The following is a 17,978-nucleotide window of genomic DNA, read 5'->3' as shown; positions in this document are numbered from 1 at the left end:
TCATTACAATACCCCAACAGTATAGTATAACATCTAAAGCAACAATAAACCAACAGTACCATGAATGAATTCAACAGTTTGATAGATGGTTCTCGGGCAAACAACAGTATGGGGAATAAGCGGTTAAGTTATGTTACAATAAAAAAACGCCAATTTTCTCGAACAAAATTTTTCGTTTACAGTTTGTCAAAAGGTCAATATACTATCCATTTTTTGCTCAGTTCACTGTTCAGCTCACTGTTCTAGAACAGTTAAACCAGCGGCGTCATGGTCGCGATTTTTTCCGCCGTCAAGTTCGCAGATTGTGAACAATCCTCGGTACCCACTTTACGTAATTTATGTGTAGGCCCTTACTGTCAGAGCTGTCAGATCGGTGTAACACGCTAAATATAATTTACACAAAAGGCAATACACGGAAAAAAATACACGGTAATGAATATTTATTGGGTACCGGACTGGACACAGAAAATTTTATGGTTTTCTTTGGTACTTCGAGGTCTTGAAATTAGTCTATGGTTACCCGCATAGAGAAATACAGTTTGTCTTAATCTCCAAACAGTAAATTTCTTGTATCTGTTGTTGTTAATGTATAACAAATAGTTGCTTTTATGTCGAAGATTATGAGGTTCAACGCATTCAACTATAAATCACAGTCTATGCAATCCATTCCAATTGGTGACATTATATTACACTGTGAAGATATTATTGAATGTTATGAAGATGGAAACTTGCAAGTAATGGTGGCAATATTAAATCACATTATGTCAAACTGTTTGTGCTGCTTATGTGCAATACACTTACACACATGCGTAAAAACGGTAAGTTACTAATGTTGAACAATATGACAAACAGTTGCACGCATTAGTAATTGTGAATCAATGAAAATTGGCCTACGGCTGCAAACTTTCAAAACAAAGGAAAAAAAGTTGAGAGCAGAAAAATGTGCAATTTCAATTTTGTTTTAGAGAATTTTGATAAATGTCTTCCGCAAATAGTTGTTGCATTGGAGCATAAGCAGTAGTTCACGTGTTGATAGCGGTAAGTATTTCATTCAATGGAAAAATACGCCCACCCAAGCAAAAACTTACAGTAAAACATTTCTTTTCGTAGACGGAACAGAAGCGGTTCGCACCAGGAGACGTTTATAGCCATCCTCATTGGGTGCCTACAGCTGGTCATCGTACACGACATCACTCCGGCGACCAACTTCCTTTTCACCTGGAATTTCTGCCGTCTATATCGCGCATCATCCAGACGGTTCAGCAACGAGGCAAGAGGTGCATCGTCCACCTATGGTGAGCAATCAGCAGCAAGATTCTGGTGTTTCTACGGGTGGACACTGGACAGTGAAGCCTGCTGACACCAAGGTTGTTAATCGATAAATTATCGTTATCGTCGATAACGATAATTGTGTTCAACGTTATCGCTCACTGCGATGATGATAAATTATCGCAAGATTTATCGGCGTTCGATAATTCAACGTAAGTTAACTGAAGTTAACTTGCGTAATTTTGATCACAGCAATCTTAGCACAATATCTTTGACTTTTATTCACACAAATTCCATAACTCGACTGCTGCTAAGTAATTCCAATTTCCTTGGAAGAGTTATGAGAAATCATTTCGCTTCTTCAGGAAAAAAAACCTAAAAAAATGAGATGACATGTTTGCTGTGCCCCACGTAAGCTGCGGATACTCGTCTTCTACAAATTTGAGAAGTATTGATAGTAAGTTGGTATTGATTTTTTTTTTCTATACTTATTTCTTTGATAATAACTTATTTTTCATGCTAGCAAAAGCATAAATGGGACACCGATTTGTTCCGGATGGAATTCCATACTCAGAAAATTGTGGACAGCCTCATTTATCAACGAAGGACTGCACTTCAGTATTACAGACTCACCGTACTTCTAAAGGGCGATTGAGCTGGAATTGCCGGAGAATCTTTCAGTTGGCTGTCGTCAATCAAGAAACGGATGGATGCAAGGTTTAATGAGATGATCGAGAAGCTAAAATCAAAACTGATGTCGGTGGAGTACGTAGCCACCACTGCAGACTGCTGGACCCAAATTCCATAGAAGCTTTTTAGGAATGACTCTGCTCTGGATGTATGAAAACACCATGGAAAGGATGTCTTGCGCCTTGGTATTAAAAAGGATATACGGCGGATGCCCTTGGGGCTGCAATCCATGCGGTCCATGCGGGCGTTGACTTATTTTAAAAAGTTCGTCGATACAAAACTGACAGTGCAAATTTACGAAAAGCTGAATAATAAATAAATTGTTTTCAATTGCATTAAGTATCTTTATTATTAGCCTATTATGTTTATACCTGCTTTTGAATCAATCATGGACTCAAGTCCCCCAATTCAATAGTTCATAATTTGTCAGATCGAATTTTGAGGTACAATTCGAAACCATCATGATATAGAGTTATAGTACAATTGGTAATCTTACACTCGGGATTTCATCCTATCGTAAGTCATAAAGATTTATACGAATTGGTTAAAACGTTAGATTTGGCCCAAATTAGTGTAGCACATCCAAGGTTCACCCTCTGGTCATACAGATGGCGTAGAAGCTTCAATTAGAGGCCGTTCATAAACCACGTATCCTCAGACCCCCCGTAGATTTTTATGCATACAAAAATTTTAAAATTTGTGTGGAACGTAGACTTAGATCAGACGACCCACCTCCTCCCCCCAAAAAGTCTACGTGGTTTATGAACGGCCCCTTACTACATTAAAAATGTCACATTGAATGTTTTTTCTTCGGACATCTTGTCTTGCATTCAACAGTTAACTCGATTATTTTCGATAAATTATCGAAAAAACGATAACGATAACGATAATTTATCGCATTGCTTACCGTTATCGACTGATTATCGAAAAGCCATCAACGAAGTCAAAGTTGGCGTTAATTTATCGACGATAATTTATCGATTAACAACCTTGGCTGACACCGGTATGAATGATTGACGACGGAGTTGGAGAAGCAGAAGGACACATTTTATATAGGTATTTGATTGTAATTAATAAATATCATTGTTTTATTGATTAATCTTTGTTTTGTTCTTTATTTACTGTTAAAACACATTAACAGTACATACTATATCAGCACTAATCCGCATACAGTTATGCTACTATTGAGAACTGTAAGTCACTAGTTATACATACTTTATACGTTTGTCTTTCAAATTAATGGTTAAACTGTTCTCTAACCATTTGCTATGTTATGAATTGTCTGAAAAACTGGATAATATATTGACCATATGCTTTACTGTTTTGCGAAAAATTTGTTCGAGAAAATGAGCGAATTTTTATGGTAACCTATCTTAACCGCCTATTCCACATACTGTTATTCGGTGGATTACCATTTGTCAAACTGGCAAATCTGTACATGGAATGGTTATCTTACTGTTATCTCGGGTAGTCTAAGAAATGGTTAAATTACAATAGCTAATAGTCATCAACAGTATGAGAAACGCTGCATTTACAGTTTATGATTATGCGGGTAAACTGTAAAATCGGAAAGAAAATTGGCAATGCATATGTAACTGTTGCTTTATTCTACAATATGGTTCAAAGGTAATATCGCAGACAGACGTTCTAGCTCGAACAAATTTATTCAAATTTTCTATGTAAATTTTCACTAGCGACACCTAGGCAACCGATTGCCACAGTGCAGTCGCGAGCAGTTGACAGTTTGAGAAACCACGTGCTTCCAGCCGCTTACTTACCACCCAATTCACCACCCACCGAAAAATAAAATCAAAACAAACACTGTCAAAATCATTCCTACATTTGCGTCACATTCACAAAGATTTCCCAATGCGAGTGAAGTTCATCCAAATGCAGTTTTATTCAAGCAAATCTATGTAACATAAAAGTAATAATGTGTAGAATATTTTACAGAAGTCCTGCGCTAATTTGTGCAAAAGATTTTAGACATTAAATAAAAGTCATTTACTCTGCACAAATTATGTGGAAACATTATTAGCGTGCAACACGTGCGGTCTTTTCCCGCCATCCGGCTGAAGACGACCGTGGTGATAGTTGTTGGTCGCAACGCACATGTGAGGCAGCGATTGAATATGAACGCCGCTAACGCCATCTGTTCGCTGATTGCCACTTGGCAATTTGTGGCGGCCATGTTTTTTACACAAGCTGCTGAGTCAAACTTGAACGTCTGTCTGCGGTAATATATTATACAGTTGTGATGCAGTTAAAATTTTAGAATAAAACTAGCACAATATTCAAATGATTGAAGTGTTTTTATTCAAACTACATAAAAAAGAATTCCTAAATCAAAATATGCTCATTTTACTCATCTTACCCCTAGTAGGTGCCAGCAAAAGCATGTAAAACATCGATACGAATAAATTGAAATAGTTTAAGCGGGTTTCCTTCTCGAGCTTCCGGTCCGGTGGTTCGTCAACATCCTCTTTTCAATCTTTTCATAAAATACCAGCTCGACGTGACCATCACTACAGATAATCCTCCAATTCCTTGCTTCGTACGGAATTGTACCAGTTAGTCACCTCAAAAAACATCGTTGACCGGGTCGAGCCGATTTGGATCAGCTCCTTATGCATCCGTGTTGCACTGTGGAACTTTGAAATGATCACCACGTCCGGTTTGTAAATAGGTCCTAAGAGGGAAAGAAAATTCATAAATGTTTGGAAATTGTTTAGTTAATGCGAGGGAAAAACTTACCAATTTCTCTCAAAATGCATTTCCGATACCGGTTGCAGACCTCGTTGCAAGCTGTTTCTAATCCACTGTGGGAGTTTTGAAGGGGTTATTTTAGTAAATAAACAAGAATTTTCATTACTTACAGGAGGAATACCCTTTCGAGCTGCTGGATTTCCTGGTGAATTCTAAAAAACTTAATTTCGCAACCGATTTTCACTGTGGATGTGGATCATTCATGGCAAATTTTGCTGTTTTTTTTCACTTTGTGAAAAACAAAACAAACAGCTTGCTGCATTTTTCAGTATAATGTCGCACACACAAACTAATGTGTGGAACTGTTTACCATACTGTTGCCTATGAGTAAAACATAATGAAGTGTGAATGTGTTAGTAAGATGTTGAAATCCAAACAGTAACTGTTTGACAGAATGTGGACTCACATTTCTACTATTCCTTTCAGCATTATCTTTCAACAATGTGCGGACATCATAACATATTGTGACTTTTTGCTATGGGTTTGAAAAACCGTGTTATACAATCCAATGCTTTAGGTGTCATATTGTTGGACGTAAAGGAGACTGTTTGTGGTAGACTGACACTAAGTGGTAGAAGACATTTACTGTTTGGACCTCAAGGCAGAATGTTATTTTCTATGCGGGTAGATGTACCATGGCCGCAAATACGGTATCGATGTTATTGTTTATAAGTGTAATGTAAATAAAAAATCATTCGTTCGAGTACTGTTGAAGAGTACACCGGTGTATAAGTTTCTTTCCCGGTCCGTGAAATCCTTCCGCCTGTCGGAGCCAACTAGGCCCTTTATGAAATACATAATTAACATAATCAGAGATTTGGCAACACTTCCTGACGAGATCAGTCAGTTAGAGATACGGACGGACAGCGCGACGTCGTGGCCGCGAGGTTAAAGAATAAAGTAAGTTTTATCAGGAAATTATAGGTTTATTACTCGATCGATCCGACATTTGGCGACGACGGGATAAAACTAATTCTTGAACAGTGATAGTTTTGTGTTTCTTGGTGGAAAAAGTTATTTTCAGGAGATATTGTCAAGCCGTGCGAATGCGTATTTAGCGATAGCGTCCAGCATCGGCTGAAAAAAGGCGGCCATTTTGAATTGGCAGTGAAAATTTTCCCGGAGCGCGACGAGCCGATCTGCGAGAGTAAGTGAGTGAAAGAAAAGAGAAAATATTTATGTGCCTCAAATGTAGTGGTGTAACAGCGGTAAATATCATTGATGTGCATTCTCAGTGGGGGTAAGTAGTGTGGAAGAAAAAAACTGCCGACCTTGCGAATGGATAGCGAATATGGCTCGAGAAGAAAAGGAATAATGCATGGGTGTTGATTTGTGTTAGAAAGCGATTACCGTGTTGGAGCGCCAGTTGAAGTTGAACACTACAGATGTGAAAAGATTCTCTGCGTGGTTTTGTACCAATAAAATGGAAGGAAATGGATATGTTCCAAGAGGAAAAAAAAAAAGAAACAAATCATTGGGAGTACAGCGAGCGTTGGTGGTGGAGGTAAATTCAACAGGTGCGGAATGGGAAGATTTTCAATGTGGTAGTGATAGAAAGTTAAGGGCTGGAAAACCGAAAGTGATGAATACGACTGAAATGGCATCAATGTCTTCGAATGTGTTTCTGAATAAGCGAGAGAGAGAGTTGGTTTGTATCACTCAGAGAAGCTCGCCGCGGTGAAAAAAAAAGAATGGAAGCGAGAGTGTGTTGGTTACCATATTGAAAGGTGTTATGATTGTTCAGTGTGATGTGTGCGGAGGAATGGTTTTGTACCAATGCTACTGTAGATGATTCGTTATGTATGTAGTACATATGTACATGGTGAATCTCTTGTTGGTTTACAACAACATGTTGGGTGCTGAAGAAGGGTTGCCAATGCAATCGTAAAAAAAGTGGTTGTGTACCAAAGGGAAAAAAGTATTGGTTTTGTACCAGTGAAAAGATAAGATGTTATTGTTTGTTAATCTAAATACGGGAGATAAGGTTATGTACCAGAAAAAAACAGTTGTACACAACTAGAAGTAGTGGAAATATTAAAAAAATGTGAATAATGTTTTGAAAGATTGCAGAGTGACCTGTTGAGGATTTCTTGGTGTTGGGCCATCAATGAAGTTCGTTACCTAACGAGCTATGCAAGGTTGTATAAGCAGCTCAGGTAAGTCAAACCTTTTATTATTTTCTGGTAAATGTATGCACGACAAAACGCAGTGAATCACCTTTTGAACGATGAATGGTTGAGGTATTTTGTGTGGTTTATTTAAATCTGTTATTATTTGGTATAATCGGTTACTACAACAATTATTACAAACGTATATGATATCACTGGAGAATGCACATCAACATTATTTGAGGCATATGAACAACTTGTATTCAGCGTTTTAGGGTAAAAAAAAAACTAATGATTTTACAGGATGGCGTTGCACAGCAGAATAAAGCCCTTTGATGTTACTACCATCGAGACAAGTCGATTGCCGACCGAGTGGGAAACTTGGAAATTAGACCTGGAATCATTCTTTTTGGCACACGGCGTAGAGAAGCAATCAGACAAACGAGCACAGCTGGCATACCTTGGTGGACCAGGGTTGCAAGAACTACTTCGTCACCTTCCGGGAGTTAGCCAGGTGCCCCACGTTACAATCGATCCACCTTTTTATGACGTAGCGATCAATTGCCTCGATAAATATTTCGAGCCTTTCCGCCGCAAGACGTATGAAAGGCATCTGTTCCACCTAATAAAACAACACCAGGGGGAGAGATTTACGGACTTCGTCATGAGAATGCGAAAACAAATTGGAAGGTGCAATTATCACCCGGAGGTCGTTGACGAACTCATGGCCGACCAAATTGCCCAAGGATGCAATTCAGAAGAGCTACGAACGAAACTGTTGCAGAAAGATCGGCCGTTGGAAGAAGTTATTTGGTTGGGCACTAGTATAGCCGAGTCACATCAACAGTCGAGAAAGCTTAGCCGGCCTGCTGTACGCCAGGAACAGGATGTGTATGCAGTGTCGCATCGGCCATATCGAAGTGATTTTCCACCAAGCAAACGTCAACCCTTCATTCAACCCAGGAATTACCAAACTAACCGGTTTACCTGTTACGGATGCGGCCGTCGCGGACACGTACATGGAAGCAGCGATTGTCCAGCCAAGCAAACGAAATGTGCCATTTGCGGTAAAATCGGACACTGGGCAAAGAGATGCTACAGTAACGGCGGGCTAAAGCGACGATTAGATAACCCAACATCGTACCCTAAGGCTAAGCGGATCCGTGCGGTAGTCGAAGAAAGCGAGAAAGAACAATCGAAAGACTACGTTTTCTATGCTATGGGCGGAAACGTATTCACATTCAAAGTTGGTGGAGTTCAAGTACCTATGACGATCGATTCTGGATCAGATGCAAATATCATCACTAAAGAGGTGTGGGAACAATTAAAACAGGCCAACGTAAATGCAATGGACATGACTACAAACACCGATCGGTCGCTCATCGGTTATGCTAGTAAGCAACCGATGAAAATTGCCGGGACCTTCAGCGCAGAGGTAGAAGCAGGGGAAAACAAGGCGGTTGCGAAGTTTTATGTAGTCGAGGGTGGTCAACGTTGTTTACTGGGAGACCACACGGCAAAAGCACTGAACGTGCTTAAGGTGGGATTTGATGTCGATGCTGTTGAAACCAACCCAAAAACTTTTCCAAAAATCCGGGGAGTGGTGATCGAGATACCAATCGATCAAGATGTTCAGCCAGTACAGCAAGCATATCGAAGACCTCCAATCGCCTTGGAACCAAAGATTGAGGAAAAACTACGGTGTCTGTTGGAAATGGACATCATCGAACCAGCACCAGGGCCATCTCCTTGGATATCACCAGTGGTCCCTGTTATGAAAGATTCCGGGGAAATTCGGTTGTGCATTGATATGCGCAGAGCAAACCAAGCGGTTCTTCGCGAAACGCATCCGCTACCGCTCGTAGATGAGCTGCTGGGATCCGTTAGTGGAGCTGTGCGATTCTCGAAAATAGATATCAAAGACGCCTACCATCAGGTCGAGATATCAGAACGATCGCGACCAATCACCACGTTTATAACAAAACAGGGCCTTTTCAGGTAGACTAATTAATCAAATAAAAAATGTTCCGAATTACTCTTATTCGGCCAGTGAATATCGGGTTCCTTATATGTATATTTAAACTTTTATCATTTAGGTACAAACGGCTCATGTTTGGAGTAAGTTGTGCCCCGGAACTTTTCCAAAAGGTGATGGAGTCTATTGTCGCGGGTTTAGATGGCGTAATTGTTTACTTAGACGATGCTATCGTGCACGGTTCTTCCATTGAAGAACATGATCGTAGATTGGCGGCAGTTCTTCAGAGATTTTCTGAATACAATATTATTCTGAACGAGAAGAAATGTGTGTATGGTGTAGAGTGCTTGGAGGTGCTGGGTCATCAGCTATCAGTCCAGGGTGTTAAACCAACGGAAAGCAGAATAGCGGCCATCCAAAATTTTCGAGAACCTCGCAATTTATCTGAGCTAAGGAGTTTTCTTGGTTTGATTTGCTACGTGGGAAGATTTGTTCCAAACTTGGCCTCACTGACAGATCCCCTTAGAGAGCTACTTCGCTCCAAAGTTCAAAATTCAACTGGACATCCGAAAAGTCTTCCGCTTTTCAAAAGATTAAGGATGAAATATGTAAAATCCATCATCTGGGATTTTTCAACCCACAGGATAACACAAAGCTAATTACCGATGCCAGCCCAACCGGGCTCGGAGCTGTACTTTTGCAAGAAGACGCACAAGGCACGAGCAGGGTTATTGCCTATGCCAGTAAAGCCCTGACTGAGCTAGAGAAAAAATATTTTCAAACGGAACGGGAGGCCCTATCGCTAGTGTGGGGCGTTGAAAGATTCTACTTGTACCTCTTGGGCATACAGTTTACGTTGGTTACCGACTGTAAAGCCCTCAAGTTCCTCTTCAATCCCAGATCGAAACCCTGTGCTCGCATTGAATGGTGGGTCCTCAGACTGCAAGCGTACACATTCAAAGTAGAATACGTTCCGGGTCCTGACAATATTGCAGATGCTCTATCGCGATTAAGTGTTCCCGAGAGCGCCACATTTGACGAACCGACCGAAGGGTACATTCGAAACATTGTTGAACAAGCAGTACCTAAGGCAGTTACGATCGAGGAGGTTACCAACGACTCAAACAACGACGAAACGATCCAAGCCGTTCTTGAGGCGTTACAAGAGGGACAACGTGACAACATTCCGAAGGAGTTCAAACCTTACATGAATGAGTTATGCTCTGCTGAAGGGGTCCTACTGAGGGGCAATCGGCTGGTCATTCCCACAAAGCTACAAGAACGAATTATCACCTTGGCTCACGAAGCTCATCCTGGAATGGCAGCGATGAAACGACGGCTGCGGCAGAAGGTCTGGTGGCCGCAGATGGACAAACAGATAGAATCATGTGTGAAACGGTGTAAAGAGTGTACTCTGGTGTCCTGTCTTGGAGCTCCGGAGCCACTGAAGCGTACAAAAATGCCAGACAAACCGTGGACGGATATAGCCGATGATTTTATGGGCCCTCTCCCCTCAGGGCATTCACTGTTCGTCATAGTTGACTACTATAGTCGATTCACAGAAGCGGTGGTCATGAGATCAATTGGGTTCTTTAGGGGTATCCAGATTATTCCATAATCAGAATCTCCGTCCAAAAATTAGTCGAAATCCAGAATTTCATCATTTTTGGTGCCCGGGAACTATCTTTAAAATGCATTTAAAGTTTGTATGGAGATTTTTTTTTGTTCGGAATGAACTGTCATTTTATCGATTGAACTGTCATTCTATCCACAAAAATAAAAACTGTTTCGTTTATATAACCATCAAAACAAAGGTATTGGAACGCAATAAAATCACGTTATACTCAGAAAAATGAGCTCTTTCTATTAGAAAATAGAAGATAGGAATACTTTGTTCACTAAACAACCCAATTACAGCTGCGCGAACTATTGAGGCCTTACACGAGACATTCAGTAGGTTTGGGCTTCCTGAAAGTATTAGGTCAGACAACGGACCACAATTCATTAGCGATGAGTTCAAGTCATATTGTGAGGAATATGGAATCACATTGCTGAGAACAACACCTTATTGGCCACAAGCTAACGGCGAAGTGGAGAGGGCGAATAAAACAATCTTGAAACACCTCAAGATAAGCCAAGAAACGGATAATAACTGGATGTGGGATCTACGATCGTTTCTGTTAATGTATAATTCAACTCCGCATGCATCAACCGGAGTCGCACCGTCAACATTAATGTTTGGACGCCTTTTCCGTGACAAGTTGCCTGCTTTCGGCGATAAAACTCTGCGAACGGATCAAGAAGCTGTATGCGACCGAGATTGGGAGAGGAAACTTAAAGATGCGGAATATACGAACACACGCCGTCAAGCAAAATCATCTGAACTGAGAGAGGGAGATGTGGTAGTATGCAAACGAATGACAAAAGAAAACAAGTTGTCCACCACGTTTGCTCCGGAAGAGTATGAAATAAGGGAATTAAACGGGTCAGATGCTACACTACGATCATTCGAAACAAATCGAGAAGTACATCGAAACGTAGCACATCTGAAGCGGTTGCCAAGCCATCAATCAAATCAAAGCCAAACACCGGGAGATTCGACACCAGCGCCAGAGACTTCGAGTACAACATCGAGTGCTGCCAACAACGAATCACTGGACGTCCCTCCATCAGTGCAAGACGAGAGTATAGCTATCGACGAAGATATTGAGCCGATCAACATCACGAGGCCAACCAGGACACAACGAAGGCCCGCATACTTGAACGAATATCATACAGATGCAGTTTGTGACTATTCAGAATAGGGGGGATGTCGGAGCCAACTAGGCCCTTTATGAAATACATAATTAACATAATCAGAGATTTGGCAACACTTCCTGACGAGATCAGTCAGTTAGAGATACGGACGGACAGCGCGACGTCGTGGCCGCGAGGTTAAAGAATAAAGTAAGTTTTATCAGGAAATTATAGGTTTATTACTCGATCGATCCGACACCGCCGATTCGTTTCTCGTCCGCTGTTGTTATCCGCTGTGTGGTACCTCCAACAACTTTTTTACACTTAGTTGCTAGATTACATCGCAACCTAGCGATGTATGACCAAAAAGTTCAACAATACTTGCTTCTTGTCACTTTAATTTGAAGAAGAGAGAGTCGATGAAGAGAACTCTCTCATGTTACTTTCGCCCTTATTTAAACTCAATCTAGAAATATACAAACTCATGCATGAGTGCATGCAATAGCAGGCAAAGAAAGCCCTTCAATTAATAACTGTGGAAGTGCTCAAAGAACACTAAGTTGAAGCGTGGCAAGCCAAGTCCCAGTGGGGACGTAGAGCCATAAATAAGAAGAATAAGAAGAAGAAGAAGAAGAACAAAAAAAAACAAGACAACTTTCTACAAGTTAAAAGTGATTACACAATAAAAAATAAATGCAATCTGCACAGAAAAAAACTGTTGTGTAATATTTATTACATCTGAGAACTGCTGCAACCCGATTAATACGTCGGTTGCATGAATATTACATCGGACGATGTATTTACACATAAGAACAAAAGCACAGACAAACAGACGTCCCACTCTACTCACTTCCCATCGTTTCCCTTTTTAACGGATTATTCAAATATTCCGTAGTTCGCAAATCACTTGCTCATGGCGCTCGCATCGTTTTTGCTCCTGTTTGACGTTTTATCACTACCGCCATCTACTCAGTGGGTTTGCGAACCACAGCGTAATTAGCATTGGGCGATTGTGTTTTCGTGACCATGATTTTTATCGCATTTTGTTCCAAGTGATACGTCTGTTTGTCTGTGACAAAAGATTTTATATCAAAACGATGTAATCGTCCATAGGAATCGTGATTAGATTGATTATTTAGCTTGTTATTTAGTACATCGGAATGAATTACATCGGGCGGGTTGCATTTATTTTTTGCTGTGCGCCCGATGTAATTCATTCCGATGTACTAAATAACACTAGTTTACAGCATTTTTGAACTCGGTAAGCAGATGATCGTTTTTGGTGTAGAATCATGCCCTGAGATCGAAAACGCGAAGGAAAAAAATTACAGTAGAGCGGAAATTTTTTCGACTTTCCATACAAGGTTGATGATTTGAAATCGATTTTTGTTCTATTTTTAAGCAATATCGCTCATTTCACAAATCTCATTCTCCGTAATCAATGCTCCGATTGAGCTGAATTTTTTACTGTAACTCGCCTACATATGATATGTCAAATAAACGTTGAGAAAGAATTTTTAAATTGATTTTTTCTTATTGATAAAAATACATTTCTTCATATATTTTTGGAAAATCTGCTAAAATTCAAGGAGATTGTCCCCAAAACTCGCCAATATTTTGAATTTCATCAGTCTGACGCAAAACCTGCTTTCAGATGATTGAATGGTATTATATTCAGCTTTTAATTTATGGACAAAGATTTAAAATTAGTTGAACAAAACGCAAGATATTTGAATTTTATTAAATTACATATTTTAAAAAGCTGTAAAACTCGATATTGAGCTAAAACTCAAAAACTGTTCTACTTTAATTTTTTTTAAGCACGGTTTTAAGCCCTGGCCAAGTTCGCAGGGGTTGACGGTATTAAAGTGAAGGAGTTTCATTTTGATTATTGTAATGTAGTTTTCTTTAGTGAAACATATCACCTTTTTAACACTTTAATGCGCCTCCAACGGTTCATCACGAACCGGCTGCTGCAGATGGAGTATGGCTGATCATATGCATCAGACATGCTCGATAAACAGGAGGAACCGCCAGGGCTCAGTAGAGTCTATTCTCAAGCAATAGTTCCAAGTCGGTTGGATTTGAGAAGGTTTTGATGATCGTTACAAATCCTAATAAAAGTATTATAGGATTTGTGACAGGTTTTGGAACCTTTAACAGCCAGCTGACTTCAAAATGTTGTTTGGGCTCTATTTCCCACGTTTCTCGGTTGATTTTGATTAAAAATTTATTAATGTCATAGTCATTTTTTACAATTTTAGTTGGTCATATTTTCTTTAAGTAATGCAATTAAAATCAACCGACGAATTAATAGTGGGAAGGAGATTTGCAGCACTTAATTGTGCTGATAGATTCGAAGCTAACGTGCGAACACTTAAACGCATTGTTGACATCAATGCGTTCGACGTGACATTTTGGACAAAAGCTGACTGCTTTTTATTAACTGAACAACGTTACTTTTGTATGACTAGGTTGACATTTCTAGGCCACGCATGAGAAAATGACATGGTTTATCGAGGTAGGACCGATAGGACAGAACGAATTTGAATATTTTTCATAGTATTTGTAGGGGGATGAATACATAATAGTTGATAAGCAATTTTTGTTTTAAATATTACAATCAACTGACCAACTTAGCGTATTTTTGTTTATCTCTTAGATGGTGCTATGACACCAAAAGAAAAATATCAGGAGTTCAGTTACATGTTTCTGCCGGTTTTTCACAGATGACAATTTAAGGACACAAGAGATGAACACAGAGAAGTAGAAATCAAGAAAACAATTTGGCACAGAATCGACTATATTTTAACATACGGGTTCGACTGATTCGATGAATCTATCTAGAAGTATCTAGAAGACAATTGACGCTAAGATTGGAAAAAAGCTTGCAGTTGGGACTAGACTAAAATAGTGGCGATAGGAAACAATGCGATAAACAGCATTATTATTCATTCTTTAATATTTAACCGTAGGCTTTTCGCCGGTTGACAGTACAGTATTTAGCTGTGTACGAAGATACGGATTAGTTGGTGTATAGATGACAGGGTTCTCACGGAAAGTGCTTCAAGCGAGGCTTACATAACAACTGACAATAAAGAAACCTATTTTCCTTGACTTTCTACGCAATGGACATCCGACCGAAGACAAGTGTTTTTGTTAATCTCCTAGGCATTATTAAGACATGACGTATGTATGTGCATGACGAAACAACTAGCAGGACACAGTTCCAGACGTCTCTTTTTAATAACTACATTCAGCATATTTCCAATAAAACTACACTTCAATAAAGCAAAGACTAAAGCTGCTATGATAGAACAGACCAGAATGACTTAATTGACTATTACCTTGGAGATCTACTTCGAATAACTGACAAATTGACAAGAACCTAACTAAATACATGGACCATACTACAAAAAAAAACAATTGACAAAAAGAAAAAAAGGGGAAACTTTTATTAAAACTATTTTTGTTCAACGCAGGCCAAAACAGTGTCGACTTGGGCCACGATATGCCTACGTACTTCTGTGTGTTGAAACAAAAATAGAGGCTCATAGAAGCAAACGTAGGGAAAGGGTGCGGTGTTAGAACATAAGCACAGTGTCAGAGAAGAGAAGGGCATCTTAGAACAAATCGACCACACGAAAAGTGATAAATTTTTGACGTCGAAAATCGACACGATTTATTTTGTTTTTGCTCATTTCGTTTCCATCGTGTCTAAACGTCAAAACAACTGCATGGCTCAAAGTATGTTGATAACTTTCAGGTATAACCAAAATTAATGAATAAATGACGTCATATCGATGATTGATTCTTTTTTTTTGATAATTTGTTTCATTGAGAGCATATCAATTGTTGTTTCGACCACTATGGCAATAATATGGTAGACGTACCAACGATGTTTTTGCAATTGCAAGCTGTTATAAAGCATAATAATGGTGTTTACCCATTTTTCTTAGTTACCATACGCATATTCCCCGCATTTTTGTATCGCGTATATTTTTACGATTTTAATGAATGAGCAACGTTGACTGTGTCCCGGAAATACATTCTAGTTGAACACAATCTTTTTGCAAATCAATTTTTGAGTGGGTATACCTGCCTCCAAAATACTTTGCTCTATCGTTTCAATTCGGTTGAAATTTTCCGTGTAAAAAGTGTGGTTTCAACCGCTAGGTGTCGCGACCAACAGCATGAAATTTTAATCAATTTCTGACTCGGGAGAGGACCTTCTCTTCTCTGACAGTGTGCTACCGCCGTAATCACTATGAAAAAAAATATTTTGTTCTTATGTGTACATCGTCCGATGTAATATTCTTCATTACACCAACAAATCCAGCCATGAAAACTTGCATGAAAATGTTTGACACTTCTCAGGTCATTTTGACAGACCACACACTTGCACGAAAAAGGGAAGATTCAAAAATTACGTCCATCGTTTTTCGGGATTTCTAGACCCCCCTCCCCCCTCTGTCACGCATTTTCCCTATACCCATTACACGTACTGTCACACTTTTCTAGACCCCCCCCCCCTCTCCCCCAAATGTTGGAAGTAATTTTTGAACGTTCCCAAAGACGGATCATATATTCTACTTTATCGATTTTGTAGCCGTCCTTTTCATCTTCATCTGTCAAAATGACCTGTGAATTGTCAGTCATTTTGAGGTTAGGTTCGTTGGTGCAATAAAGAATAGTCCGTTTTACGAGCCGATTTTATGAATGAAAATTTGACAGGATGTAGCGTCCTAACCCGTGAAAATCAATATCATCATCAACATTGTTGTCACTTCGTAAAATGGCTCATTCATGCAACCGACGTATTGATCGGGTTGCAGCAGTTCAGATGTAATATTACACAACAGTTTTTTCTGTGTAAATAAGTAACATATGTGCATATGCATTTAAAATTGCGTTTATCATAAATGGACACATATTAAAGATAAAGTTTAATGCCGGGTGAGGTTTGATGTGTCGCAAGATTCGATTGTCGGAACAAACCGAAGAACGGTGAATTTCTATACCTAAATATACGAAAACTTCCTTGAAATTTCCACCGGGAACGTGCAAATATTTCGGCAATCCAGAACTGCCCCGAGTAGAATAAAAAAAAGCGCCAGCTAATTTGCTTTTTTATCTGTATTAACTAACTAACTAACGAGATTTTTAGCGCTAGGCTAGTTCATCTCGGGACCCACGCTTTACTTCCCTTCCGAAGGAAGAACTCACATTTCGCGAGTTTGTTGGGAGTGGGATTCGATCCCAGGTCCTCGGCGTGATAGTCAACACTTAAGAGTTCTAACCACCACACCAGGTCCGCTTCGCAGCTAATTTGCTGGCTGCATGGCTCCATTCCACATTCGTCCACATAGTATGTAGTGCTTCTCCAAAAAACACTCCGCAATTCTTCTGCAATGCTTTCAGGGATACCTTCAGGAATTCCTTGGCGAATTTCTCCAGGTGGTCGTTGAGGTTCCATTAGGTTTTTTTTGGATTTAATTCATGGATTACAAAAATAGGAGTACCTTCGAAAAATCCTCCAGAAGCTCCCTCCGAAAAATTTCAGACATTTCACCAGGGCACCCTCCAGAAGTACCTTTAGAGATCCGTTTTTCAGGAGTTCCGTCTGGGGTACCTCCAATACTTCAAGGATTGTTCTTGAAATTTCGTCAGGAATTCCTTCGGAGCATCCTCAAGGATTTCAATTGAAAAATCGTCAACAATTTCCTTCGGAAAATTCTCCAGGAATTCCCTCAGAGATTCTTCTAGAAATTCCTTTGGTAATTCCTTTGGTGATCCCTTCCGAATTTTCCTTCCGGAATTCCCTCAGGAATTTCCTCGGGGATTCTTCCCGGAATGTCCTCGGGGATTCCTCCCGGAATGTCCTCGGGGATTCCTCCAGGAATGTGTCAAAGAATGTGCACCATGGTCCTGAATGTGCGATCTTGAAAGACATGTCCAAATTTTACTCGCCGTGGTAGTATCTCACAAGCAGAACAATCCAATGAATATTTCTACACAGCAAACAATAAATGCAACCCGCACGATGTAACTCATTCCGATGTACTAAATAATCGATGTACACTGAAATAAATTTTGTTGTGGAAACTACCGATTCCATAGTAAAATTACTAACAGCACCTATGATTCTCAACCGACAACAAAATCTGTTAAGGTAACTGAAATATGCTTAAAATTACTATGCATTGTAGTAAATTCAACTAAAAGCGTAGTCGTCTCAACAACAAAACATTGTTAATTTTTCGTGGACACGCATTTTGCAAACCATTATGGTTAAAAATACAATGCTCATTTATTAAATTAAGATTATTTTCGGTAATGTTACCTGCACTGCTAGTTAAGTTGACTGTATTTTAGTGGAATTAACTGGAAATTGTTGTCGGTTGAAAATCATAGGTACGGTTAGTAATTTTACT

General features: G+C 39.6%; 1 protein-coding gene across 2 annotated transcripts; it reads left to right on the top strand.

Moving 5' to 3' along the window:
• Positions 1–522: 522 nt before the first annotated feature.
• LOC134290990 (uncharacterized) lies at positions 523–9,375 on the top strand. Of its 2 annotated transcripts, XM_062858233.1 has the most exons (3): positions 523–1,038; positions 1,111–1,726; positions 1,793–9,375. In XM_062858233.1, exon 3 carries the CDS (start codon positions 7,138–7,140, stop codon positions 8,833–8,835), a length of 1,698 nt encoding a protein of 565 aa, XP_062714217.1. In that variant the 5' UTR covers positions 523–1,038; positions 1,111–1,726; positions 1,793–7,137; the 3' UTR covers positions 8,836–9,375. The 2 variants fall into 2 exon arrangements, with proteins under 2 accessions (XP_062714217.1, XP_062714216.1); XM_062858232.1 differs by having other exon boundaries at positions 1,111–9,375.
• Positions 9,376–17,978: the final 8,603 nt, after the last annotated feature.

The sequence above is a fragment of the Aedes albopictus genome, chromosome 3, assembly GCF_035046485.1.
Source record: "Aedes albopictus strain Foshan chromosome 3, AalbF5, whole genome shotgun sequence".
NCBI lineage: Eukaryota > Metazoa > Arthropoda > Insecta > Diptera > Culicidae > Aedes > Aedes albopictus.
The sequence above is the reverse complement of the archived record's forward strand: the minus strand, read 5'-3'. Positions and strand labels throughout refer to the sequence as shown.

Excerpts from the sequence above, each read along its gene's own strand:
- LOC134290990 (XM_062858233.1), top strand. The coding sequence starts at position 7,138 with ATGGCGTTGCACAGCAGAATAAAGCCCTTTGATGTTACTACCATCGAG.